The sequence below is a fragment of the Staurois parvus genome, unplaced genomic scaffold (genome assembly GCF_062004578.1).
Source record: "Staurois parvus isolate SC_StPar_1 unplaced genomic scaffold, SC_StPar_1.0 ptg001161l, whole genome shotgun sequence".
In the NCBI taxonomy this organism is placed as follows: domain Eukaryota; kingdom Metazoa; phylum Chordata; class Amphibia; order Anura; family Ranidae; genus Staurois; species Staurois parvus.
Window position 1 is genome coordinate 856728 of NW_028318957.1, and position 26751 is coordinate 883478.

Below are 26751 nucleotides of genomic sequence, written 5' to 3' on the forward strand. Positions count from 1 at the left end.
CCTGACAAGGCCAAGTTTCAGCTTTTAGCTCTGTAGCACTTTGAATGACAATTGTGCGGTCATGCAACATTGTACCCTTATAGAATTTTTATCATTTTTTTTTCACACAAATAGAGCTTTCTTTTGGTGGTATTTGCTCACCGCTGGGTGTTTTATTTTTTACGCTATAAACAAAAAAATAGCAAAAAAAAAGTTTTTCTTTGTTTCTATTATAAAAGTTTGCAAACTGGCAATTTTTCTCCTTCACTGATGTGCATTTGATGAGGCTGCACTGATAGGCAGCATTGATGGGCACTGATGGGTGGCACTGCTGGACTGCACTGATGGGCACTGATCACCCATGCCCTGATGATCGGTGCCAATCTCTCATCTGACTACTGCCGGTTCTTGGCAGTACTTTCCTCATGCTGTGACAGTGATCAGAGTGTCATTGGACATGGCTGATCACGTGATAAGAGGCTGCTGTGATTGGACACAGCGATCACAGAGATTGCCGAGTGCGCTCCCCCAATGACACGCAGGAGTGCACATTCTGGGAGGACATCATATGATGCCCTCCCAGAGCTGGTCGGACGCAGTGAAGCCGTCATTCGGCTATCTGCAGTCGGCAAGTGGTTAAATGATTTACTGCTCACACATGCCATGGGTATATGTGGAATTACTCCCCAAAATACATTCTGCTACTTCTCCCGAGTATGGGGGTACCACATGTGAGAGACGTTTTGGCAGTCTAGCCAAGTACAGGACCCCAAAATCCAATAAGCACCTTCAGGGCTTTATTTCCTCATTACATGTCCTGACTACCTATCACAGTTTCTGAGGCCCTGAAATACCAGGATAGTACCAAAGCCCTCCAAATGACCCCTCTTTAGAAAGTAGACACCCCAAGGAATTTGATAAGAAGCATGGCAAGTATTTTGCAGATCTCATTTGTTGCCACAAGTTTTTGGAAAATGAAGAAAGAAAACAAAAATTTTTTCCTTTCTTTTTTTTATATTTCAAAACCTTGAGATCTGCAAAATACCCACCATGCCTCTTTTTAAATTCTTTGGGGTGTCTACTTTCCAAAAAGGGCTCATTTGGGGGTGGGGGAGTTGGTGCTATCCTGGCATTTCAGGGCCTCTGAAACTGTGATAGGTAGTGAGAAAGTGAAATGAGGACCACCCACCTGTGCCCCTCAGTGCCTAGCACTGCCACCCACCTGCTGCCCAGTGGTGCCACCTATCAGTGCAGCATCATCAATGCCGCCTATCAGTGCTGCCTATCCATGCCACCTCATCAGAGCCCATCAGTGCTGCTTATCAGTGCAACCTCCTCAACGCACATCAGTGAAGGAGAAAAATTACCTGTTTTTTAAAATTTTATAATAGAAACAATGAAAAACTTTTTTTTTTCAAAATGTTTTTGCTTTTTTGTTTATAGCGCAAAAAATAAAACACCCAGCGGCAATTAAATACCGCCAAAAGAAAGCTCTGTTTGTGTGAAAAAAATTATAAAAATTTCATATGGCTACAGTGTTGCATGACTGCGCAATTGTCATTCAAAAGTGCGACAGTGCTGAAAACTGAAAATTGGCCTGGACTGGAAAGGGGTATAAGTGCCCGGTAGGCAAGTGGTTAAATAGTCTAGAGCCCAGAGATGATTGCCTTTTCCTTTCTGAGCTAATGGATCTGTTATCTGAGAGGAGGGGGGTTGCTTAACCCTGGAGCCCTTTAGAATAGATGCAGAACTACCCTACTAGAGCCTGCCTCTATGAACTGATCCTGTTCCAGGATACTGGGAGTAGAGACTCTTTTTGTGCTGCACATCACTTCATGGTCCCCAGCCGTGAGGCTATAGACTATACTAGTCTACCTTTACTTGTGCTAAATCTACTGCATGGTTCTTCCCCAGCCATGAGGATATTTAAAGTGATTTGACGCCGACGTAACACAAATATGAGGCCTCACAGAACTGGGCTTTTTTCCATGGTGGCCGCATATTTTCATACCTGTCCTTTTTTCTGGGAGCACACCACATAGCGGTGTCACTGAGAGCCCCGGGTTCCGTTCTAACGATCAGCAACCAGGACTCCTGATTTCTGGTCACATGATCGCCGTGATAGCCTCTGATTGGCTATCACAGTGATCAGTCACTGTACAGCCCGGCCCCCTTTTTTTTTTTTTTTTTTTCTCTCTCTCTCTATAAATGGAGGAGAGAGATACATTGTATCTCTCTAACTCCTGGCATAGAGGGAAAATTAAATAAATATTAAAAAATAAAATAAAAAATTCCTAGATCAAGGTTTGATCTAGTTCAGTGCTAGGGTAAGTGTTTGGGTCAAAGTCACGGTCAAAGGTCAGGATTTAAAAAGCAAAACAAAAACAAATTGGTATTAGTGTCATTGTGTATTAGGTAAACAAAAAACTAAATGCGCACTGTTGTTTTTGGGCTGTACTACGGGTACAAACAACAAATAATAGTATCGTTGCGATCACCAAGAGCTGAAAATTTTATTTTGGGTTGTTCTTTGGAGATAGATTATAGTAGTAACAAGAAACACACAGCTAAATTTAAAAAACAATAATTTTTATTACTATTTTGGGCCAGTTTTCCTTTGATAATAAAAAAAAAAATCAGGAGATATTGATTACCATTTACCCCCAAATGAAAGCCCAATTTGTCCTGAAAAAAAACGCTGTGTAATTCACCTGGATGTACAAAATAGTTGTGATGATATGTACGGTTTTACTAACACGTGTCCACGTTGCAAAATTGTGCTTAGGCATTAAGATTTGTTTTACCCTTAGGCGTGAAGGGGTTAAAGACTTTTTAAAAAAAAATTTCTTTTAAAAAAAAAAAAACTGGTACCTGACCCCGGTCAAATTTTCCTTTTACTACCCGAAACATTCCCCTACATGCTGGAGACAATGCGTTGAGACAGGCTCAACACTACATATTCTTTGGTCATGTAAATCACTTAGATCCTTCTGGAATGCTATCTTCCAATTACTTTCTGACATAACCAAAATCTCGATAATCCCGAATCCCTCATTGGCACTCCTACATATTGGGATTGAGAAATTCCCTCCTCACTCCCGAACAATCATTACCCACACACTTTTTGCTGCCAAAATAAATATCGCCAGATTATGGAACACTACTAATGTCCCCTCTCTTACTTCACTAATTACAGACCTCAACACCCAATGTGAAATGGAAAACAAATCTGCACTCAATACTTCCTCTCAACATAAATTCAACCAACAATGGCCCCGATGGTTAAAACACCCAAAATGCTCTGTACAACCCTGATGACATTTAAGCGTAAAAAGTTACCTACTAAACACAGACTGGTACATCCTCATTCACCCAGTTATATCTTCCCGTTCCTACTTCCTACCCCCTTCACCTCCCCTATCAATACCCCCTAACATCCCAGGCTCTTCACCAAGGTCCATCATACTCATATGAATACCTCTGATGATATTGCTAAATAAGACTTATACCACCACCACCCAGTGAGTGGAGTAAAACAAACAATGCTCAACTATATTATATTGTATTGCAATATTGTATGAATTAACCGTATATCATTTCCTTGTTTGTCCCTGAAAAAAAATCAATAAAAATATTGAATTATATATATAAAAAAAACAAAAACAAAGAAAAAACCACGTCTAAACGTACCTGCTGTGTGCAGTGGTCTTGCACAGAGCAGCCCGGATCCACCTCTTCTTGGGTCCCCCGCAGGCTCTCCTGGCCTCTTCCTCCTGTCGGGTGCCCCCACAGCAAGCAGCTTGCTATGGGGGCACCCGCTGCTCAGTGTTTCCATTCACACACAGAGCTATGGCTCGGCCCCGGCCCCTCTCTCTTCTGGCTCACTGGCTGTGATTGATAGCAGTGGGAGCCATTGTAGCCAGCCAATGAGGAGAGGGAGCCCCAGAAGAGTCAAGACTCCAGTGCACATCGCTGAATCAAGAGGGGCTTGGGTGAGTATTGGGAGGGCTGGGGGGGGGGGGGTGCTGCCCAGAGAAGGTGTTGTACCTTCATGCAAGAATGTATTAAGGTAAAAAAACCTTCAGCCTTTACAACTACTTTAATTAACTAGAAAAGCTACAATTTCTGGGGAAATTGTGTGAAGTGTTCTTGCCTCCACCAGTAGTCTACAACTGGAGTGGGCGGAGTAACTGGGTGGAGTGGCTTGAGTAACTGTTTTGTGGTTGGAGTGGCTTGTCACTCTGCTGCCTGCTCACACCCCTGGGTTCCTATGGCAACTCACTCTACAGCAAGGGCAGAGAAGAGCGGTTAAAAACAAACTGCTCCAACTTGCTCACTTCACTGGCGGTTGCCATCTTCAAACGGTTGTAGTTTAAAAATTGTAAATCATACACCGAAGAGCTTTATATTGTGAGAATCACAAGACCCAGACCTACATTTTGATGCATAGTATGTCTCTGAAATATTAAAAATGAAGGCACAGTCACAGTTTAGAAATTGCCCTTCAAATGTGAGGTGGCTAGAGTGGAGTTTCAATGAATGTCAATAGGCGGCGTGAGTTGCAAACAAATAGTCATATTGTGAAAACTATCAGGACTATGGCTTAGCCGTGGACATTTTTAGTGGCAGCAAGGATAGCTGAACGTTTTGATATAAGATATGTGTAAGTGGTCTTGAAAATGAGGGAGTGACAGCAGTTTAGAAATCATGTCCTGATTTTTCCCCATTGTCCTCCCCCATTTTCAAGCTCTACCAGCAAATACACTTCAAAAAGACAACCCCTAGACTGTTCAATGAGCCGGAGTGAATGGACTGCTGCTTTGTGCCTGGCTGCCTCTGCACTGTGTTGGGAAAGAACCTTGTAAATGACAGAGGCCCCCGCGGGGGTAGTGCTGCACAACGGAACATTCATTTGAACACTGACTGATTCATAGGAAATGCGTTATCTTTTCAAGTGACATTTTTCAGTTCAAGAATTTCTTTTATTAATTATATTATTATTGTCTAATAATGGAATGGTAATGATGTGCATTTAGGTGTACCTTATGATGGACTAATTCTGCTGTACAGGACTTCACAATGAGCAAAAAGATGGAGACGAGCCGGAGAGGAGCTGCCAGTTCTGGTAAATAGAGATCAGTTGCTGCTTATTTTTTATTCACTTATATCTTTGGGGACCAACCTCTGGCCGGGGGGCTGCAAGTGACCCTTCGACACCCATTGTGCAGTTTTTGGGGCCCCGCAGACAAAAATCTGTTTTCTTTGCCTTGGTCCTTACTGGATTCTAATAATTTAATATTTCCCACTGTCTTATTTTTTTTTCCCATCCATTCCCTTCTCTTTTTCTGTTTTATTTCCCACTTTAATAATGGATCTTGCTGAAATAAATTCTCAAATGTGGCACATGTTTTATTTAAAAAAAGGGGGGGGGGCAATCGTGGGATCATTGATTTGTAAAGAAACTGATTTGTAAAGAAAGTGATCTCTAGCAGTTCCTAGTCTTTAATAACTCTTACAGCATGTTTGCAGTCTCTGACGTCTCCTGTAGTACGTTGGTCTTTCACTGTCTCCTACTGCATGCCTGCAGTCACTGACAGCACTCTGTAGCATTATGTTCACTAAATATAATGGGTTGTCCCTTGGTGATGTCAGAGGCCTCCTTTAACCACTTCCCTACCACGCTATAGCTGAATGATGGCTAAAGGCCAGTCGTCCAGTTCTGGGAGGGCGTCATATGATCTCTCAAAATGCGCCCGCAGCGGCGCGCACCAGGCGCAGTCTGTGATTGCTGTGTCCTTTTGAACACAGCTGATCACATGACATGGTAAAAGGCCAATCACAGTGGCCTTGTACCACGTGATCAGCTGTGTCCAATCACAGCTGACCACCTTGTAAATACACTTGCCGGTTATCAGCAGTACTATCCTCACACTCAAAGCGTGAAGAAAGTACTGCCGATAACCGGCAACTGTTAAAGGACATATCTGTACTGATACATAATCAGTGCATCCCCAAAAGTGCCCAGCAGTGCTTCTGATCAGTGCTGTTCAGCGGTGCTCCCCATCAGCCCCCAACAGTGCTGTCCGTCAGTTCTCAACAGTTCTGCCCAGCAATGCTGCCAATCTGTGCCCATCAGTGCTGCCTATCAGTGCTGTTCAGCAGTGCTGCCCATCAGCCCCCAACAGTGCTGCCCATCAGTTCTCAACAGTTCTGCCCAGCAGTGCTCCCAATCTGTGCACGTCAGTGCTGACAGTCTGTGCCGTCAGTCAGTGCCCATCAGTGCCGCTTATTAATGCCTATCCTTGCCGCCTATCAGTTCAGCACCATCCGTACCTCCTCATCAGTGCCCACCAGTACTGCCACATCAGTGCAGCCTATCAGTGGCCATCAGTGCTGCCTCATCAGTGCCCATCAGTGCTGCCTATCAATGCAGCCTCATCAATGCACATCAGTGAAGGAGAAAAATTACCTGTTTTTAAAATGTAATAATAGAAACAAAGAAAACCTTATTTTTCTAAATTTTCACTTTTTTTCGTTTACAGTGCAAACAATAAAACCCCTCCCTGTGGTGATTAACCACTTGCCTACCGGGCACTTATACCCCCTTCTTTACCAGGCCAATTTTAAGCTTTCGGCGCTGTCGTACTTTGACAATTGCGCAGTCATGCAAGATTGTACCCATAAGAAATTTTTATAATTTTTTTTTCTCACAAATAGAGCTTTCTTTTGGTGGTATTTTCTTGTCATTGGGTGTTTTTACATTTTGCGCTATAAACAAAAAAAGTGCAGTAAATTTAAAAAAAAAAAGTTTCTTTGTTTCTATTATAAAATTTTGCAAACAGGTAATTTTTCTCCTTCACCGATGTGCGTTGATGAGGCAGCACTGATGGGCACTGATAGGCAGCACTGATGGACACTGATAGGTGGCACTGATAGGCAGCACTAATGAGGTGGCATGGATAGGCAGCACTGATAGGCGGCACTGATGATGGGTACTGATAGACAACACGGATAGGTGGCACTGACTGGCATCACTGCTGGGCACTGACTGGCGGCACTGCTAGGCACTGACTGGCACAACCGCTGGGCACTGACTGGCAGCACTGCTGGGCTGCACTGGTGGGTGGCACTGGTGGGCACAGGTGTTTGGCACTGCTGGGTGGCACTGCTGGGCACAGGTGGTTGCACTGTTGGGCACAGGTGGGTGCACTGCTGGGCACAAGTGGGCAGAGCTGGTGGGTGGCACTGCTGGGCACCGATCTTCAGGGCACTGATGATCAGTGCCCTGATGATTGGTGACAATCCCTGCTCTGACAACTGCCGATTCTCGGCAGTACTTTCCTCACGATCTGACATTGGATTGCATTTCCCTGTGATCAGCGTGTCATTGGACACGGCTGATCACGTGGTAAAAGGCCGCTGTGATTGGCCTTTTACCACATCACGTGATCAGCTGTGTCCGTAGGACACAACGATCACGGAGATCGCCAGGTGCGCGCCACCAGGGGCGAGCAGGAGAGCGGGTTCTGGGAGGACGTCATATGACGCCCACCCAGAACTGGCCGGCCACAGTGTAGCCGTCATTCGGCTATCTGCAGTCGACAACTGTTTAAATACCACCAAAAGAAAGCTCTATTTGTGTGAAAATATTATAAAAAGTTAGTTTGGGTGCAGTGTTGCATGACCGCGCAACTGTCATTCAAAGTATGAGAGCGCTGAAAGTAAAAAATTGGCCTGGGCAGGAAGGGGGTGAAAGTGCCCGGTAGGCAAGTGGTTAATCCCCCTGTGTCAGTCGTGGTCAACTTTCTTGTTAACGTGTACCTCATGTGTGGCTCCTGACAGCAGCTAAGAGCTGCACATAATATTCACTGCATGTAACAGAAACCCATGAGAGAGTGCAGACGTGCAACTGGAGATTGTCAGAGCCTGCGGACATGCTGCAGGAGACAGACTAAGACTGAAAACATGCTATTGGAGTTGTTGGAGACTAAAGAACATGCCTGAAGTGGTAGGAAGCTCTGCATTTTGATTTTTACCTACAAGTGTAAGTTGCTCTGTTTCATTGGGCAACTCTGTGGCAATTGAGGTTTAATGTTGATAAATGTAAGGTTATGCACTTGGGGTCTAAGAATATGCATTCATCATATATACTACGGGCGGGGGGGGGGGTACAACTGGGGGAATCAATGGTGGAGAAGGATCTGGGAGTTCTGGTAGATCACAAGCTTAATAATGGCATGCAATGCCAAGCTGCGGATTCTAAAGCAAACAAAATCCTCTCTTGTATTACTAGAGGTATAGACTCCAGAGAGAGAGATATCCCACCCATCCCTCGGTACAAATCATTAGTAAGACCTCATCTGGAATATGCATTTCAGTTTTGGGCTCCAATTCTCAAAAAGAACATTGGGGAACTGGAGAAAGTACAGAGAAGGGCAACCAAACTGATAAGAGGCATGGAGGAGCTCAGCTATGAGGAAAGATTAGATACTATAGAGCAGGGATAGGCAACCTTAAAGAGGTAGAGATCTAACTAAACAACATGGGAGAAGTCAAAGATCAACTGGCCCAGTGTGGCCTCCTGACACCGGATTTAAACCTCTAATTTCCATACTACCGTGTCACAATCATATGTATTGCACAGCAAATCAGGTGGTGAGGGGGTAACAGTGAAAGAAATAAGTATTTGATCCCCTGCTGATTTTGAATGTTTGCCCACTCACAAAGAAATGATCGGTCTAAAAATTGAATGTTCGGTGTATTGTAACACTGAGAGACAGAATAGCAACAAAAAATTCAGCAGAAATGCATGTCTAACAAATGATGACTGATCTGCATGTTCATGAGGGAAATAAGGATTTGGTCCCCTTCACAAAACATGACTTAGTACTTTGTGGCAAATCCCTTGTTGGCAATCACAGAGGTCAGACGTTTCCTGGAGTTGGCCCCTAGGTTTGCACACATCTCAGGAGGGATTTTGGCCCACTCCTCTTGGCAGATCCTCTCCAAGTCATTAAGGTTTGGTGGCTGATGTTTGGCAACTCGAACTTTCAGCTCCCTCCACAGATTTTCAATTGGATTAAAGTCTGGAGACTAGCTAGGCCACTCCAGGAACTTAATGTGCTTCTTCTTGAGCAGCTCCTTTGTTGCCTTGGCCGTGTGTTTTGGGTCATTGTCATGCTGGAACACCCATTCACGACCCATTTTCAATGCCCTGGCTGAGAGAAAAAGGTTCTCACGCAAGATTTGACAGTACATTGCCCCGTCCATCGTCCCTTCTGATGCGATGCAGTTGTCCTGTCCCCTTAGCAGAAAAACACCCCCAAAGCAGAATGTTTCCACCACCATATTTCACAGTTGGGATGGTGTTTTTGGGGTCATAGGCAGCATTCCTCCTCCTCCAAACAGGGCGAGTTGAGTTGATGCCAAAGAGCTCGATTTTAGTCTCATCTGACCACAACACTTTCAACCAGTCCTCCGCTGTATCATTCAGATGTTCAGTGGCAAACTTCAGATGGGCCTGGAGATGTGAGCAAAGGGACCTTGTGGGCACTGCAGGATTTCAATCCTTGGCAGCATAGTGTGTTACCAATTGTTTTCTTGGTGACTGTGGTCCCAGCTGCCTGGAGATCATTGACAAGATCCTCACATGTAGTTCTGGGATGATTCCTCACTGTTCTCATGACCATTGACACTCCACGAGGTGAGATCTTGCATGGTGCACCAGACCTAGGGAGACTGACACTTGTTTTGTGTTTCTTCCATTTGTGAATGATTGCACCAACTGTTGTCACCTTCTCACCAAGCTGCTTGGCCATAGTTTGGTAGGCCAGTCCAGCCTTGTGTAGGTCTACAATCTTGTCCCTGACATCCTTGAACAGCTCTTTGGTCTTTGCCATGGTGGAGAGTTTGGAATCTGATGGTTTGATTGCTCCTGTGGACAGGTGTCTTTTATACAGGTAACAAAATGAGATTAGCAGCACTCCCTTTAAGAGACTGCTTCTAATCTCAGCTTTTTACCCGTATGAAAGACACCTGGTAGCCAGAAATCCTGCTGAATGATAGGGGATCAAATCCGTATTTCCCTCATGAACATGCAAATCAGTGCATCATTTGTTAGACGCATTTCTTTTGAATTTGTTGTTGCTATTCTGTCTCTCAGTGTTACAATACACCGAACATTCGATTTTTAGACTGATCATTTCTTTGTGAGTGGGCAAACATTCAAAATCAGCAGGAAATCAAATATTTTTTTCTTTCACTGTATCGTTTCCCTACCACTTTTCAAACACACCTGGACCGTTTTGCAGAGGAGCAGCACTTGCTGTACTTGTGAATGAGAATGAGCCCTTAGTTGCATCCGGCAGTGGCGCTCTTAGAGCTTGTTCACATGTAAAGTTGGGGGGGGGGGTGGCAAAACTCTGCAGTTGAGTCACAGTTTTAACCCCCCCTCCCCCCAATGCATACCCCCTTTAGCTGCTGAGGCAGCAGCCAAAGTTGTACTCATACCATACCTCAGCAGGAATTACACCCCCTGCTGCTTTTGGTGGGTGCTACCACCTTGTCAGTCGAGACCCATTCAAGTAAATGGGGCCACTCTGCATGTGTCCCATAACTGCATGCTTCTGTGGGGTCCGAGGAGTTAAAGCAGGTGGTGAGAAAGCAACACACCGATGCCTGTTTAACCCCTTGTTTGCTGTACTGCACAAGGTTTCAGGGCACTTGCAGAACGGCCTCATTCACTTAAATAGGTCATGCTTGGCAGGTGCTACACCCACCAACCATGACAGGGCGTAGGAGTCGGCACTACAGAGGAGGCATGGGCTTATGCGGCTATCCCGCTCCCTACTACAGCTCCAACTTTACAAATAGTCCCTCTGCATTGCACTCTGATGCTCTGGGATGGTGGGTCAGCAAACCCTGACCGTGATCTACCAGTCATCGGGCCACAATCTACTGGTTGCTGACCCCCCACTATAGAGTTATTGATTTAGAAGTAATGATGGTATTAGATCAACCTTTCTCAGTCTTTTCACAGAAGACCCTTTGAAATAACATTCCGGTCTCAGGGAACCCCTGCTAAAAATGACTATATCTACAGCTCATGATACATTAGTGTGATGGTCAGTGGGAAGAATGTTCCTTACATTTGTGGTCAATGGGAAGAATTAGCCCCTTACAGATAACTAAAAAGATCAATGGTGTCAGTGGGAACTTACCTGAGAGCCAAAGATTGCTCATAGCTCAAGAATCACCCAGCAACCTGTGGAGGAACCTTAGGGTTCCATGGAACCCTGGTTGAGAAACCCTGCTTTATAGGTTACAGGTGTTTGTGGGTCTAAACCAACACCTTGTTATTAAAGGAAGCACAAAAAAAGAGGAACAGATGCAATTATATAGATTTCCTCAATGATCATTTTGTTTCTAATATAAATCGATATTCATGTAAAAATATTTTCTGTTTCTTTAGAGGACATCAAGAGGTTCTGCCACCAGCTGTCTCTGTATCAACATTCATCACTGAGGAGAATATACGAGTATTACAGAGATGATCTGATCTACATCCTGGAGAACTTGGACACGAAAGCTCTTCTCAGAGAACTAAAGTCTCGGAATGTCTTAAACAGAGATGTAAGATAATGATAGCAAAGACCTACCATGTGTTAACAAAAGCATGAAAATTTTACAGACACCTATCAAATGTAAAATTCTCATTAAATGTATAAAATCTGACTTTCTCTACGGAACACGGGGTGAAGATCTTAAAATTCCTGGTCTGACCAACTTCCAGGACATGAGGCTGACCGCCTTCTCTTCTCCACTGATTGCTTTGTAAAGCTCCAGGCAAATGGCTCATTTTATAGTTGATATACATACAGTACATTATGGCCTTATATTATAAAGCGCTGTGTACACTGTTGGCACTATATAAATTCTTTATAATAATTATGTTGGATCTGCGTTACCTGTCAAATGAATTATACGTTTGTCCAATAAAGTCTTGAGATTTTCACAGAACATCCAGAAAGCAGAGCCAGACTGGTGACCCGACATTTCCTTTTGCAGTTAAAGTGATTCTAAAGGCTTATTTAAAATAAATAAAAAATAACAAACATGTCTGTACTTACCTGTTGTATGTAATGGTTTTGCACAGAGCAGCCTGGATCCCCCTTTTGTAGAGTCCCCCTCTGGCGCTTTTGGCCCCTCCTTCCTGTCGGGTTCTCCCACAGCAAGCCGCTTGCTATGGGGGCACCCGCTGCTCTGTGTATCCATTCACACATGGAGCCGCTGCGGCTCAGCCCCACCACCTCTTTCTTCTCATTGGCTCAGCCAATAAGGAGAAGGAGCCTCGGGAGAGTCAAGACTCCAGTGCACATCGCTGGATCGAGAGGGGGCTTAGGTGAGCTGGGGGGGGATGCTGCACATAGGTGTTTTACCTTCATGCATAGAATGCTTGAAGGTAAAAAAAACCTTGAGCCTAAAAAACCACTTTAACTATTTCAGGTACTTGTATAGCGCTGTCAATTTACACAGCACTTTACATATATATTGTACATTCACATCAGCTGCCGCCCTCAAGGGGCGTACAATATAACGTCACAAACTCATACTAGGGCCAGTTTTTCCACCAGTGGGAGGAAAATGGAGTACTCGGAGGAAACCCATGTAGCCACAGGGAGAACATACAAACTCCAAGCAGGTAGTGCCATGTTTTGGATTTGAACCATTGACCCTAGTGCTGCCAGGCAGAAGTGCTAACCACTTAGCCACTGTGATGACCACATAGACTCTTCCAGTCTACCTGTTACTTGTGTTGCTCTTACTGAGCAAGAACTGTCCTCTGCTAACAATACCTAGTGTTTTTGAATATGCCATACCCCATTGTCCTCCCCTACTTTCCAGTTCTACCAGCAACTTCAAAAAGACAACCCCTAGACTGTTCAATGAGGGGGAGTGAATGGACTGCTGCTTTGTGCTTGGCTGCCTCTGCCTCAGCCGACGAGGAGAGGGAGTCCCGGGATAATTGAGACTCCAGTGCACATCGCTGGATTGAGAGGGGGGTTCGGCGAGTATTAAGGGGCGCTGGGGGGGGGGGGATGCTGCACAGAGAAGGTTTTTTACCTTCATGCATAGAATGCATCTTGAGCCTTTACAACCACTTTAAGCAAACTTGTCATCACCCCACCCCCAGCTTGTGATTGGACAACGAATGAGCAGAAGCTCGCTGAAGAACTCATTCCTCTGGTCATTCTGCTCTTGCCTTTATTCAGTATGTAGCTTCTCATCATATATGCACTGTAACACACTTAAATTGGGTCTTAGGGCTGCCTCTCCTTTTCCCAGTATGGGTTCCACTGTACAAGGGTTAATACTGTATAAAGCTGATATCCAGTCAAATTCAGAAATTGACATAGCTGTCTTTAAAAGTAAATGTAAAAAAAAATATTTTTGAATAAACTCAAAACTACATAACACATTTTTCCTTTATATCTGACTGAAGTTCAGCTTTAAGCTTTGGTTAAGTCCAGCATCATACACAGTTGTCATATTAGGCCCATCTGATTTTCTCTGAACTTACAGTAAGTAGGGTCAATTTTTGTTGCTTTGTCTAAATCTGTGCTATTTTCACTGATAAAACTTCAATTTTTTTTCCTTCCTGCAATTTGAGAATATTTGAAAAAATATATTTCTGCAATTCTTTGCCCAATATATCTACAAGGAGAATATGTCTATGTCTTAGAAATACAGGTCAGTACAAGAAGGACTGGGGGTTTCTGCCTTCGCTCACACCTTGTTACAAGATATTCAGGATCGGGGAAGAGAAGCTGTGATTGGACTCTGGGAATGTCTCTATGCACTACAGGAAGATCGTCCTCCTCCTATTTTATTGGCCGTTCTGCGAGAAATCAGCCTGACAGGTAACACTGCTTAATCTGCATTTAATTTTGCTTTATGTTTAAGTCCATACACAGGAGGAAGTGGAGAGCGGATTTGCCTGGCAGGCTATGTAAGCCTACAAGTAACAGTAACCAGCAAACCTGTAATATGCCACCCCTGGCAGCCATGACACCTTAAGTCATGGCCTATTGGCTGTGTGAGTAATCCGGCCCTGGATACTGATTTTAGCATTGGTTGTCAACTCTCACAGTATCGGGAGCCTTAAATGCAGACCTCAATATCTCTAAGGGTGTAGCATATAGTTAATGCTGCAGAAAACTGTCACAGATGGAAGACTTGATGGAGGAAATGGTCAGAGATTGTTCTACAGAAGTCATGCTATAGGAGACAGTCAGAGACTAGGGACATGTGGCATGATACCACTAGACTTTACTACTATTAAGGGCCCTTTTACAAATCATTGCTCCCTCTACTGACTGCTGGGGTCCAAGGGCCACACTTCAAATATCAAAGGGCTGCATGAGTTCATACATGGACAAGGTTTTTTAGTGATTCGCACTATTATTAGAGCACTCGATCGCACTAGACGCCCATTGAAAAGATAAGTTGCCTGTGGGAAGTTGTTTATCATCTTTGTGAAGGCAGATGTCAAGTGTGATCAATTTGAGTATTTACCTCAAAATGACTAAATAATCCCAAACTGGTACATTACTGCAAGTTAGGCACGGGGGTGGGGGGTTTGGGAAATGAATACAGTAACAAAAACATTTTTTTTTTTTAATCAGGTAATTTTTAGTAAACAATTTTTTATTTAACGAAAAACTATACAGAAAAATATTTCCACAGCAGAAGTAGAAATATTACTGAGACATCCAAAAAAGTACAGATAAAGCATACTATCTTTAGATCACGCCATAACAGATTTAAGGAACCTTGAGTTAAAGTAGTCTTCTTACAGAGGTTAGTTGTCCAAGAGTCACATTAAAGAATTAACCACTTATATAATGTATCTCATTTAAACTAAAAGACGGCCATCCTCTCCAACCATTGGCAGAGCATTCACCTAACTCCCTACTTCAGGTCCCAAGGACAATGTGGAATGGGTTGATAGATTGGAATCTAGCCATTGGGCTCATGTTTTCTGAAATGTTTTGGGGCAGCCCCTTTTGTTTATATGTCAGCTCCTCCCTCCGTAGGTTGAAATGAATCACATCTATCCACTGTTTGTGCATTGTTGCTGTTGATAAGATCCATTTCTGTAATATGAATTTGCAAGCTCAATATAAAGATCTCGTCCATATTATGTGGACATCAGATGGGAGACTTTCATCTGGGACAGCTCCTAATAATGCCACTTTTGGGTCAAGCAATACAGGTGTAGAGCAAAGTGTATTAAGGGTGGTTGAAACGGACTCCCAAGAGCGAGGGTACTCGTAGCCGTAGCTGTGTATGAGGATAGCCGTAGCTCATCAGGGACAATACAGGGAGTCCACTCTCCCCCAAGATTGTAATTTCTGCAGAGTATAGTGTACTCTGTGGATGATGAACTTGGTTGCTACTTTGTCCTTCCTTTCTCCAGCCACATTCACCTTCTCCTATGTGCCACTAGTCATGCCAAGTCCCACTCTAACTAATCTTCCAGTGTTGCATTATCATCTCATGCTCAACCTCCTAAGCTGCAGCCAAATTCTAAACCACTTTGTCACTTTTATTCCAGTCCGGATGACTTTATGGTAGCCAGCGGGTAAAAACCCTGAATGAGAACTGTAACAGAATCGACCCCATCTGTGCTTGGGTCCATCCGTTATAATACTGCTTCCCCGTCCGAACACCGATCACAGACACCACAGATTTGAAGCAAACCAAGAAATAGACTACTTTATTTTAACACAGATACAAGATATATACAGTGAGGAACAGAAGTATTTGAGCACTCTGCGATTTTGCAAGTTCTCCCACTTAGAAATCATGGAGGGGTCTGAAATTCACATTGTAGGTGCATTCCCACTCTGAGAGACAGAATTAAAAAAAAAATTCAGGAAATCACATTGTATGATTTTTAAAGAATGTATTTGTCTTGCACTGCTGAAAGTAAGTATTTGAACACCTAAGAAACAGCAAGAATTCTGGCTCTCAAAGACCTGTTACTGTGCCTTTAAAAAATCCACCTCTACTCCACTCATTAATCTAACTTAGTAGCACCTGTCTGAGCTCTTTAAAGACACCTGTCCACCCCACAGTCAGTCAGACGCCAACTACTACCATGGGCAAGACCAAAGAGCTGTCAAAAGACACCAGAGACAAACTTGTGGACCTCCACAAGGCTGGAAAGGGCTACGGGGCAATTGCCAAACAGCTTGGTGAAAATGGATCAACTGCTGGAGCAATTGATAGAAAATGGAAGAGGCTAAAGACGACTGTCAGTCTCCCTCGGACTGGGGCTCCATGCAAGATCTCACCTCGTGGGAAATCACTGATGATCAGAAAAGTGAGAAATCAGCCCAGAACTACAAGGAAGGTGCTGGTCAATGACATGAAGAGAGCTGGGACCACAGTTTCAAAGGTCAGTGTCGGTAGAACACTATGCTGTCATGGCTTCAAATCATGCATTGCACGGAAGGTTCCCCTGTCATCACATGTCCAGGCCCGTCTGAAGTTTGCCAATGTCCATCTGGATGATCCAGAGGAGGCATGTGAGAAAGTCATGTGGTCAGATGAGACCAAAGTAGAACTTTTTGGTCTAAACTTCACTCGTCGTGTTTGGAGGAAAAAGAAGGATGAGTTGCATCCCAAGAACACCATCCCTACTGTGAAGCATGGGGGTGGTAACATCATGCTTTGGGGGTGCTTTTCTGCGAAGGGGACAGGGCGACTGCACTGTATTAAGGAGAGGATGAATGGGGCCATTTATTGTGAGATTTTGAGCAACAACCTCCTTCCCTCAGTCAGAGCATTGAAGATGGGTCATGGCTGGGTCTTCCAACATGACAACGACCCAAAGCACACAGCCAGGATAACCAAGGATTGGCTCTGTAAGAAGCATATCAAGGTTCTGGAGTGGCCTAGCCAGTCTCCAGACCTAAATCCAATAGAACATCTTTGGAGGGAGCTGAAACTCTGTGTTGCTCAGCGACAGCCCCGAAACCTGACAGATCTAGAGAAGATCTGTGTGGAGGAGTGGGCCAAAATCCCTGTTGCAGTGCAAACCTGGTCAAGAACTACAGGAAACGTTTGACCTCTGTAACTGCAAACAAAGGCTTCTGTACCAAATATTAAAACTGATTTTCTAAGGTGTTCAAATACTTATGTTTAGCAGTGCAAGACAAATACATTCTTTAAATATCATACAATGTGATTTGCTGAATTTGTTTTTTAATTCTGTCTCTCAGAGTGGGAATGCACCTACAATGTGAATTTCAGACCCCTCCATGATTTCTAAGTGGGAGAACTTGTAAAATTGCAGGGTGTTCAAATACTTCTGTTCCTCACTGTACATTCAAGGGAACAACCCCCCTCCCTGCATAATGACATAGGGCGGGACAATCTACCTTTAGTAACAAGAGACACACCAACAGACAGTCCCATCAGGAGGGAGGGCTGCTGGAAACACCCCCCACCAAGCCAATACATAAACATATACATCCCATAATAGTTTGCTCCCAAGCCAGACACACAATAGAACAATGAGATGCAACCACATGGCATTAAACAATCAACAACCCCCCACCAAATATTAAGGACAGATCACCATGTACCGCTAACAGGCACAGGGTGACTTACAAATAATAGGGATATGGGAAGCTGAGACAGGGGTCTCCCCACCTCTCCAAATTGAGTTGTGTTCCATGGGCCCCCCACCCAAAGTGACTCTTGTCACAAGAACACTAGCTGAAATGATTCTATTTGTGAGCTCTATTTAGGAGAAAAATTAAATCCAGCACCACTAATCCATTCTCCTCTAGATGAATATAAATAATCATAATTATTTACTTTTTTAAGGTGAGCATCTGGTGGAGCAGATTCTGCTGGATGAACACGGTTGTTCACTGACTCCGGAGCTGAAAGGTAAATAGAGCATATATTGTGTTTTCAATTAAAAATATGATTAATTTTGTTGAAATATGTTCAAACGTTGTTAAAATGTTTTCACTTACAGTATGTAATCCCAACATTTCATATTCCTGATATGTGCCTGCTGTACTATTCTCACGTACCTAGTCTGAGGCTGATTTGATGAAAGGGCTTCCCTTACAGCTAAGTGCCAGGTACCCCTGAAGGTGAGAACAGGGAATGCTAGGTTCAAAGAAGCACGTGTACCGTTTAGGTAGATCTGCTGGAAGCTGTTTGCAGTAAAGTCAACCGGATAGCTGCCAGCTTTTCTGTCAAGACAGATGGCAGGACCTCAGTTACCACTGGTGAGGTAGTGGGACCAGGGCAGCGACCACAGGCAAGGTGGCACCCAAGGAAGAAGCAGAATCAGGCTGGCAGGAATGGACTGAAACAGCATAGTCAGGATAGTAGCTGAACTCATACACTGAAAAGCAAGCCAGGGAGTAGGCAGGAATGTGGTCAAGAACAGAGATGAGGTCATTCACAGGGATCCAGTGGAGCAAGCAGAAAAGTAGTCAAGAGCAAGCCAGAGTCATGCATGGCAGAACAAGAGAAGCAGAGCCCTTAGAGCAAGCCAGGGTCAAAACCAGGGATCAGGCAGCAGGAAAGTCTATAGACAAGCGGAGTTGGTAACTGGTAACCAAGGAATACAGGAAACACAGGAGCAAGGAATAGTGGTAGCCAAAGAGCATCCAGCAAAGTCTGAGTACAGCCACTGTCCTTATATAGGGCATTTGGTGCCAATTCTCGAAGCAGGTGTGCGTGAACATACGCAAGTGCGAATGTTCTTGCTGACTCAAATGTTTGTGCCATGTAAAGCATTGGTGACTATGCCAGGTCTTTTCCTTTTTTATTCTGCGTCTCCTTTTCAGCACATGCTTATGTTTGTTCCAAATAGCACCCTGACAACCATGTACCTGTATGAAGTCTCCTGTTCTCTTTGTATTTCTTCCTTTCTAGGCATGAGAGCACAGCGCAGTCAGTTCTCTATTCTCTAACTATGGGAACTCGTGCTTGCTCTCCTCCAATCAGACTTGTCCTTACACCCCCCCACTCCCCCCGCACAGCACAGCCATTCACTGAAAAAGTCAGTGTGCTGCTGTTTCTACACCTCCACCTCTCTGTTAGCTGCATAAGGAGCTTAGAGGGAATGTGATCATTTTCTAAACAAGGAAAATAGTTTTTCTTTTATCTACACGCAAATGTTTTATCTTTCATTTCTTTTTTTAACTGAATAGGTTGTTTTACAACGTAAGAACTTGCATATACTGTACTTTCATTGGGGCTTTTCTTTCACTGAGGAATTTTTAATTCAAGTCATAAAATGCATACATGACAAAATGGGTGTTACTGCTGCTGATATTCCATGGCAAAGGGTAGGTCCACATTTTTGCTAGCTCTCTTTTCTTCCAAAACAAATGGCTTTTAAAAAATGATGCTGCTTTTGTGGCCAATCCTTGGGTCTGTTGAATATCAGTTGCAAGAGGGGAGGATAGTTGAGTTCATATACAGTACATGGGCAAGGTTTTATAGTGATCTGCACTATTATTAGTGCGCTCAGTCACCCTAGACTCCCATTGAAAAGAGATGTTGCTCATGGGCAGTTGTTTACCAGCCTTTCTAATTCAAATATTTATTGATTTTTCATATTTATAAATACATATAAAAAAGAGAGAAAGAAAAGAAGAACATAACATTTCTTCAACAATCTCATATATCATATAAAATTCTTATCTCCTTCTTTTTCCCCCCTTTTGTTTCCCTTCCCTCTACCCCTATTCCCTCCCTCTTCCTGCCCCCCTTTCACTCTGCGTTTCTCTCTTAAGTCCTTTCCTAAAAATTCAAAAAGAAACTTCACTTATCACATCCCACTGCTTCACATATGTTCATTTTATCTACAAAATCTTCCCATTGCCTCCATCTCCTATTATAAATCTCCATCTTGTCTTCTTGGATATAATACAATTTCTCCATCTTACTAATCTGATTTACTCTCTCAACCCAATCTCTTTCTGTCGGCACCTCTAAATTATGCCAGAATTTAGGTATTAATCCCTTTGCAGCATTCACATAGTACCATATACCCAAGTCTTTGTATTTACTCACTGGTATCTCTGTACTGTGTAATAGGCACTCTTCTGGATCTAGTCCTATCTTTATCCCTGAGATTTTCCTTATTAAGTTGACCATTGTCTCCCAGTACCTTTGGATCTTTGGACACTCCCACCATATGTGAAACCACGTACCAATCCCTCCACACCCCCGCCAGCACTCTTGTGTTTTTTCTACATCTATTTTATGTTCAACACTCGGTTTAATGTGCCATCTTACTAAAGATTTATAATTCACCTCCACTTCTCTCATACTGACATTTTCATGTGTAAGTCTATATATTTTCCTCTGTTTATCCTCATCTATTTCTATCCCCAAATCTTTTTCCCATTTATCTATATAACTTGGTTTTACTTCCGTGCCTAAATCAGTGAGAATCTTATAAATTTTTGCCGTACCCCGTTTCCCATCTCCCCGTGATTCCAACAACCTCTCAAACATATTCCACTCCTTTTTTCCTCTCATAGGTTTTGGGAGCCCTTCTACAAAGTGTTTTAATTGGTGATATTTCCACTCATCAATCTTAATAAAAAGTTCCCCTCCACCTTTCTTTAAATCCTTCAGTGTTTTCAATTTCTGTCCATCCATAATATCGATCAGTTGCATATCTTCCTTTTTAAACCATTTTCCCACACTCCCTTCTATACCTGGTGGAAAATACTCCATATTCCTTAATGACATTAATTGTGAATTGAAATCCCATTTCATATATTTATGTAAATTATCCCAAACCTTTAAAACAATCAGTGTATATACACTTGTGGTGTCTCTTAAACCTCTATATTGTGTAGGTGCCCATATACTTCTACTCAAATCCACTCCACTCAATTCTTCCTCTATCTTAACCCATCTTTTCCCCTCTACATTGTGAGTCCAATCATAAATTCTTGTTAGAACTACTGCATTATAATATCTCTTGAGGTCTGGCACTCCCAATCCCCCTCTCTCTTTACCCCTAGTCATCAGGTCATACGATATTCTGGATTTTTTATTTTTACATATAAATCTTGTTATCTTTTTGATTACTTTAAAAAAGGCCTCTGGGAGTCTAATTGGGATCATCTGAAATTTATACAGGACTTTGGGTACAATTATCATTTTTATCAGATTTATACGTCCTAACCAAGAGGGATTTCCTCCTCCCAATTTCTTCAGTTCTTCTTTGATCTCATTTAGAAGAGGAATATAGTTTAATTTATATAGTTTTGTATATGAAGCAGTAAGTTTAATCCCTAAATATTTTATCTCTTTATTTCTCCATATAAAAGGGAATTCTTTTTGTATCTTATCTTTCTCACTATTCGGAAGGTTTGCATTTAAGATCTCAGTTTTTGTTGGGTTGATTTTTAGATTTGATAATTTCCCGTATTCCTTTAGGCTTTTTATTAAGTTCGGTAATGTCATCCTAGGATTTCCCACATAAAACAACAAGTCGTCTGCAAAGGCTGCCACTTTATGTTCAGTTTCCCCTATCTGTATTCCCTTTATATCTACGTTCTTCCTAATTGTTTCCAGCAAGGGTTCCAATTAGAGATGAGCGAAATATTCAAAAATTTGGTTCGGCTGATTCGCCGAATTCGCCGAATAAATTCGCTTCGAGCCGAATATATTCGCTGTGAATTTAACTTATAAAAAGGGTGTTTCTAGGCTTCAGAGAGCCTTTATATTAGTGCAGAACACTGTACCTTTAATTTAAATGCCCTTGGAGTCTGCTGGGGAAGAGAAATAATACTGTCAGTCAGTATGACATGCAGATGAGTGCCGTCGATCTTAGAATCACCGCACACTTCACTCATTTGGGCAGTCACGGGGCCAAAACCAGAGTGTGGAGCCACAGTGTGGCGGTGGAGGCAGCAGCAATGGGAGGCCATACAGCACCCTATGACAAAATGGAACCCACCAGCAGTGTGAGGAGACCTGAAAGTAGCACATGGCAGAGTGTGGCGATGGAGACAGCAGCAATGGGAGGCCGTACAGGGACCCATGACACACTCTGGACCTGGCAGCAGCATGAGGAGGCGGTACAGGGGCCCATGACAGATTACGGGCCTGGCAGCAGCATGAGGAGTCGGTACGGGGGCCCATGGCAGATTACGGGCCTGGCAGCAGCATGAGGAGGTGGCACAGGGGCCCATGGCAGAGTGGCGGAGCGTAAGCAGCTAAAATTGAAGGCCATACAGAGGCCTATGTTAAAAAGTCCCCCCAGCAGCAGCGTGGGGAGACGACTATCAAGAGTCCAATGGCAGAGTGGCGGAGCAGAAGCAGCTTCAATTGAAGGCCATACACAGGCCTAGGTTTAAAAGTCCCTCACAGTTAATTCCAATAACGAACTCTACTCCTCCGTGCAATCTACTTACGAGACCCTGGGCAGGTCTGGGTCCAATTTGTGGTAGAGACTGGTTTTGTTCAGCCATGCTTGAGTGAGTAATAACAGGTCTGTGCTGCCCTTTGGTGTCTGGCTTAATGCGCACAACACTGAACGTCCCAGCGTTTGTCAACGATTTGCCGTTAAGTGATGCAAACCCGCTGAACCACGTTCATGAGGAGCCGGTGCAGGGGGCCATGAATCAGTATGGACCTGGCAGCAGCGTGAGCAGACGACAGAGGCACATGGCGCAGGGTGGCGGTGTAGGCAGCATTATTCTGAAGCCATACACAGGCCTAGGTTAAAAAGCGGAAGCCGTCAGCAGCGTGAGCAGACGACAGAGGCACATGGCGCAGGGTGGCGGTGGAGGCAGCAGCAATGGAAGGCCATACAGCACCCTATCACAAAATGGAACCCACCAACAGTGTAAGGAGACCTGAAAGTGGCACATGGCAGAGTCTGGCGATGAAGTCAGCAGCAATGGGAGGCCGTACAGGGACCCATGACACACTCTGGACCTGGCAGCAGCAAGAGGAGGCGGTACAGGGGCCCATGGCAGAGTGGCGAAGCGTAAGCAGCTTAAATTGAAGGCCATACAGAGGCCTATGTTAAAAAGTCCCCCCAGCAGCAGTGTGGGGAGACGACTATCAAGAGTCCAATGGCAGAGTGGCAGAGCAGAAGCAGCTTCAATTGAAGGCCATACACAGGCCTAGGTTAAAAAGTCCCCCCAGCAGCAGCGTGGGGAGACGACTATCAAGAGTCCAATGGCAGAGTGGCGGAGCGGAAGCAGCTTCAATTGAAGGCCATACACAGGCCTAGGTTAAAAAGTCCCCCCAGCAGCAGTGTGGGGAGACGACTATCAAGAGTCCAATGGCTGAGTGGCGATCCGGGAAGTCAGCGTTGTGATTGCAGATGCAATGCAGAAATTCTACGAAGTAATGCCGTGGGTGCGAAGAAGATCATATACCGTCGTACTTCCATCCATAAGACGGAACAACCTGCGAACCGGGAGCTTTATTGCCCTGACCCGCTGAGCAGCTTCTGGGATACCCAAGAGGCCCATGGCAGAGTGGCGGAGCGTAAGCAGCTTCAATTAAAGGCCATACAGAGGCCTATGTTAAAAAGTCCCCCCAGCAGCAGAGTGGGGAGACGACTATCAAGAGTCCAATGGCAGAGTGGCGGAGCGGAAGCAGCTTCAATTGAAGGCCATACACAGGCCTAGGTTAAAAAGTCCCCCCAGCAGCAGTGTGGGGAGACGACTATCAAGAGTCCAATGGCTGAGTGGCGATCCGGGAAGTCAGCGTTGTGATTGCAGATGCAATGCAGAGATTCTATGAGGTGATGCCGTGGGTGCGAAGAAGATCATATACCGTCGTACTTCCATCCATAAGACGGAACAACCTGCGAACCGGGAGCTTTATTGCCCTGACCCGCTGAGCAGCTTCTGGGATACCCAAGAGGCCCATGGCAGAGTGGCAGAGCGTAAGCAGCTTCAATTAAAGGCCATACACAGGCCTATGTTAAAAAGTCCCCCCAGCAGCAGCGTGGGGAGACGACTATCAAGAGTCCAATGGCAGAGTGGCGGAGCGGAAGCAGCTTCAATTGAAGGCCATACACAGGCCTAGGTTAAAAAGTCCCCCCAGCAGCAGTGTGGGGAGACGACTATCAAGAGTCCAATGGCTGAGTGGCGATCCGGGAAGTCAGCGTTGTGATTGCAGATGCAATGCAGAAATTTTATGAGGTAATGCCATGGGTGCGAAGAAGATCATATACCGTCGTACTTCCATCCATAAGACGGAACAACCTGCGAACCGGGAGCTTTATTGCCCTGACCCGCTGAGCAGCTTCTGGGATACCCAAGAGTTTGGCTTCTGTGGGGAATATGGTTGAAAACTGAAACTTAAAGGCATGTTGACGGAAGGGCACCAGTGTCAGTGCTCCGGAGGGAATATAGCTTCAAAGCTGACACTTAAAGGTATATCGACGGTCAGAGACCACAGGAAGTGGAGCTTGCGTCTTAAATCGACTGAATGTGGCAGACGTGAAACGTCTACGGGCCGTATATGAAACGGGTTGTTCCTCTTTCTGGAATAAGTGTTGGAAATGGCCACTCTTTTTGGTGTGGCGTTTTGTCTATTTAATTCCGATAACGGACTCTACTCCTCCGTGCAATCTAGTTACGAGACCCTGGGCAGGTCTGGGTCCAATTTGTGGTAGAGACTGGTTTTGTTCAGCCATGCTTGAGCGAGTAATAACAGGTCTGTGCTGCCCTTTGGTGTCTGGCTTAATGCGCACAACACTGAACGTCCCAGCATTTGTCAACGATTTGCCGTTAAGTGATGCAAACCCGCTGAACCACGTTCATGAGGAGCCGGTACAGGGGGCCATGAATCAGTATGGACCTGGCAGCAGTGTGAAAAGACCCGAAAGTGGCACATGGCGCAGGGTGGCGGTGGAGGCAGCAGTATTCGGAAGACATACACAGGACTAGTTTAAAAAGCGGAAGCCGTCAGCAGCGTGAGCAGACGACAGAGGCACATGGCGCAGGGTGGCGGTGGAGGCAGCAGTATTCGGAAGCCATACACAGGCCTAGGTTAAAAAGCGGAAGCCGTCAGCAGCGTGAGCAGACGACAGAGGCACATGGCGCAGGGTGGCGGTGGAGGCAGCAGTATTCGGAAGCCATACACAGGCCTAGGTTTATAACTGGAACCCAGCAGCGTGAGCAGACGACAAAGACGCACATGGCAGAGGATGGATCTGGCAGCAGTATGAGAAGGCGGTACAGGGGACCGTGGCACAGTGTGGTGATGGGGGCCACAGCAACTGGATGCCAGAAAGTGGCCGATAGGGCTATATACTGCATGGAATTATAAAGTTGTAAAGACAGCGGCCTATAAGGCGACACATATAGAAAGCAATTCATGAGCTGTTCAGACAGCGGCCTCTAAGGCGACAGATATACAAAGCAATTCCCGAGGTGTTCAGGGAGCGGCCTGAACGGCTAGGTTATTACTAAATATATTTTTGTGGCCAAACATCGGCCTATAAATAGATGTCTACACAGTGACAAAAAATTATGTCGCCAGACAGCGGCCCCTAAGGCGACAGATATACAAAGCAATTCCCGAGGTGTTCAGTGAGCGGCTTGAACGGCTAGGTTATTACTAAATATATCTTTCTGGCCAAACATCGGCCTATAAATAGATGTCTACACAGTGACAAAAAAGTAGGTCGCCTTACAGCGGCGTATCCTACAAATTGACATTATAAGAAATGGTTTAGACCAAAAAAAAAAAAAAAACTTTGATGAGATGCTATACCTTAGTAGATTGTGGAAAGTCGACAAGTCAAGCGTAACTGTGTACATTACAGCAAATCTTAACAAGACAACCAAACATGTGGCCAAACCGTGACCGATACAACAAGTTAACAATGTAAGAAACAGGAGGGGGCCAAACCGTGGCCAATAAATAAACAGTCCACCTCATTGATGAGATGGACAACACGTGTCAAATAAATATTTAAAAAAATTGCTATTCCATCAGTCTCGAACTGGTCGACTATAAATAATTAAAAAGTTTAAATTCATGTGACAGTCGTCCAGCGACGTATAAATAATTTAAAAACACCAATTCATGAGGGGCCCGACCAGCAGAGTATAAGTCATTAAAAAGGTTCAATTCATGTGACGGTCGTCCAGCGAAGTATAAATAATTTAAAAACCCCAATTCATGAGGGGCCCGACCTGCAGAGTATAAGTCATTAAAAATGTGCAAAACATGAGTCGGCCGACCAGCAGCCTCTCAATAAAATATATATACAAATGTACGGATCAGGTGGAGGTCTTCCATTTGTCCCTAATAACATGTTTGGGGCATGATTCATGGCGGATTTAGTCAGTTGTGTCAGGAACTGGTGGTTTGAAATCCAGACTAATCCACGCCTGATTCATTTTCACAAACGTGAGTCTCTCCACACTTTGGGTGGACAGTCGTGTCCTCCGCGGAGTTACAATACCTCCTGCCGCACTAAACACGCGCTCCGATGCCACGCTACTGGCCGGGCATGACAGCCTTTCAAGGGCAAATTCAGCTAGTTGGGGCCAAAGGTCAAGTTTCGTTGCCCAGTAGTCAAGGGGATTGTCTACCTCGGTTGGCAGGGTGCTGTCCAAGTAGGCCCAAGCCTGTTGTTTGAGGTCCTGCTCCAGGTCCACCTGATGCTGCTGCTGCTGCGGCTGGTTAGTAGTTTCCTCACTGCGCTGGTGAAGAAAGCTACTCATCATCGAC

The 26751-nt window shown here is 44.5% G+C and overlaps 1 protein-coding gene across 1 annotated transcript in view; it reads left to right on the forward strand.

The window, feature by feature from the left end:
• Nucleotides 1-5013: 5013 nt before the first annotated feature.
• LOC149439087 (NACHT, LRR and PYD domains-containing protein 3-like) overlaps nt 5014-26751 on the forward strand; it is a 53445-nt gene continuing 31707 nt past the window's right edge. The window contains exons 1-4 of the mRNA XM_089659499.1: nt 5014-5104; nt 11450-11610; nt 13721-13898; nt 17878-17943. Coding sequence (XP_089515625.1) covers nt 5059-5104; nt 11450-11610; nt 13721-13898; nt 17878-17943 — 451 coding nt within the window. The 5' untranslated portion in view covers nt 5014-5058. The remainder of the gene's footprint in view (nt 5105-11449; nt 11611-13720; nt 13899-17877; nt 17944-26751) is intronic.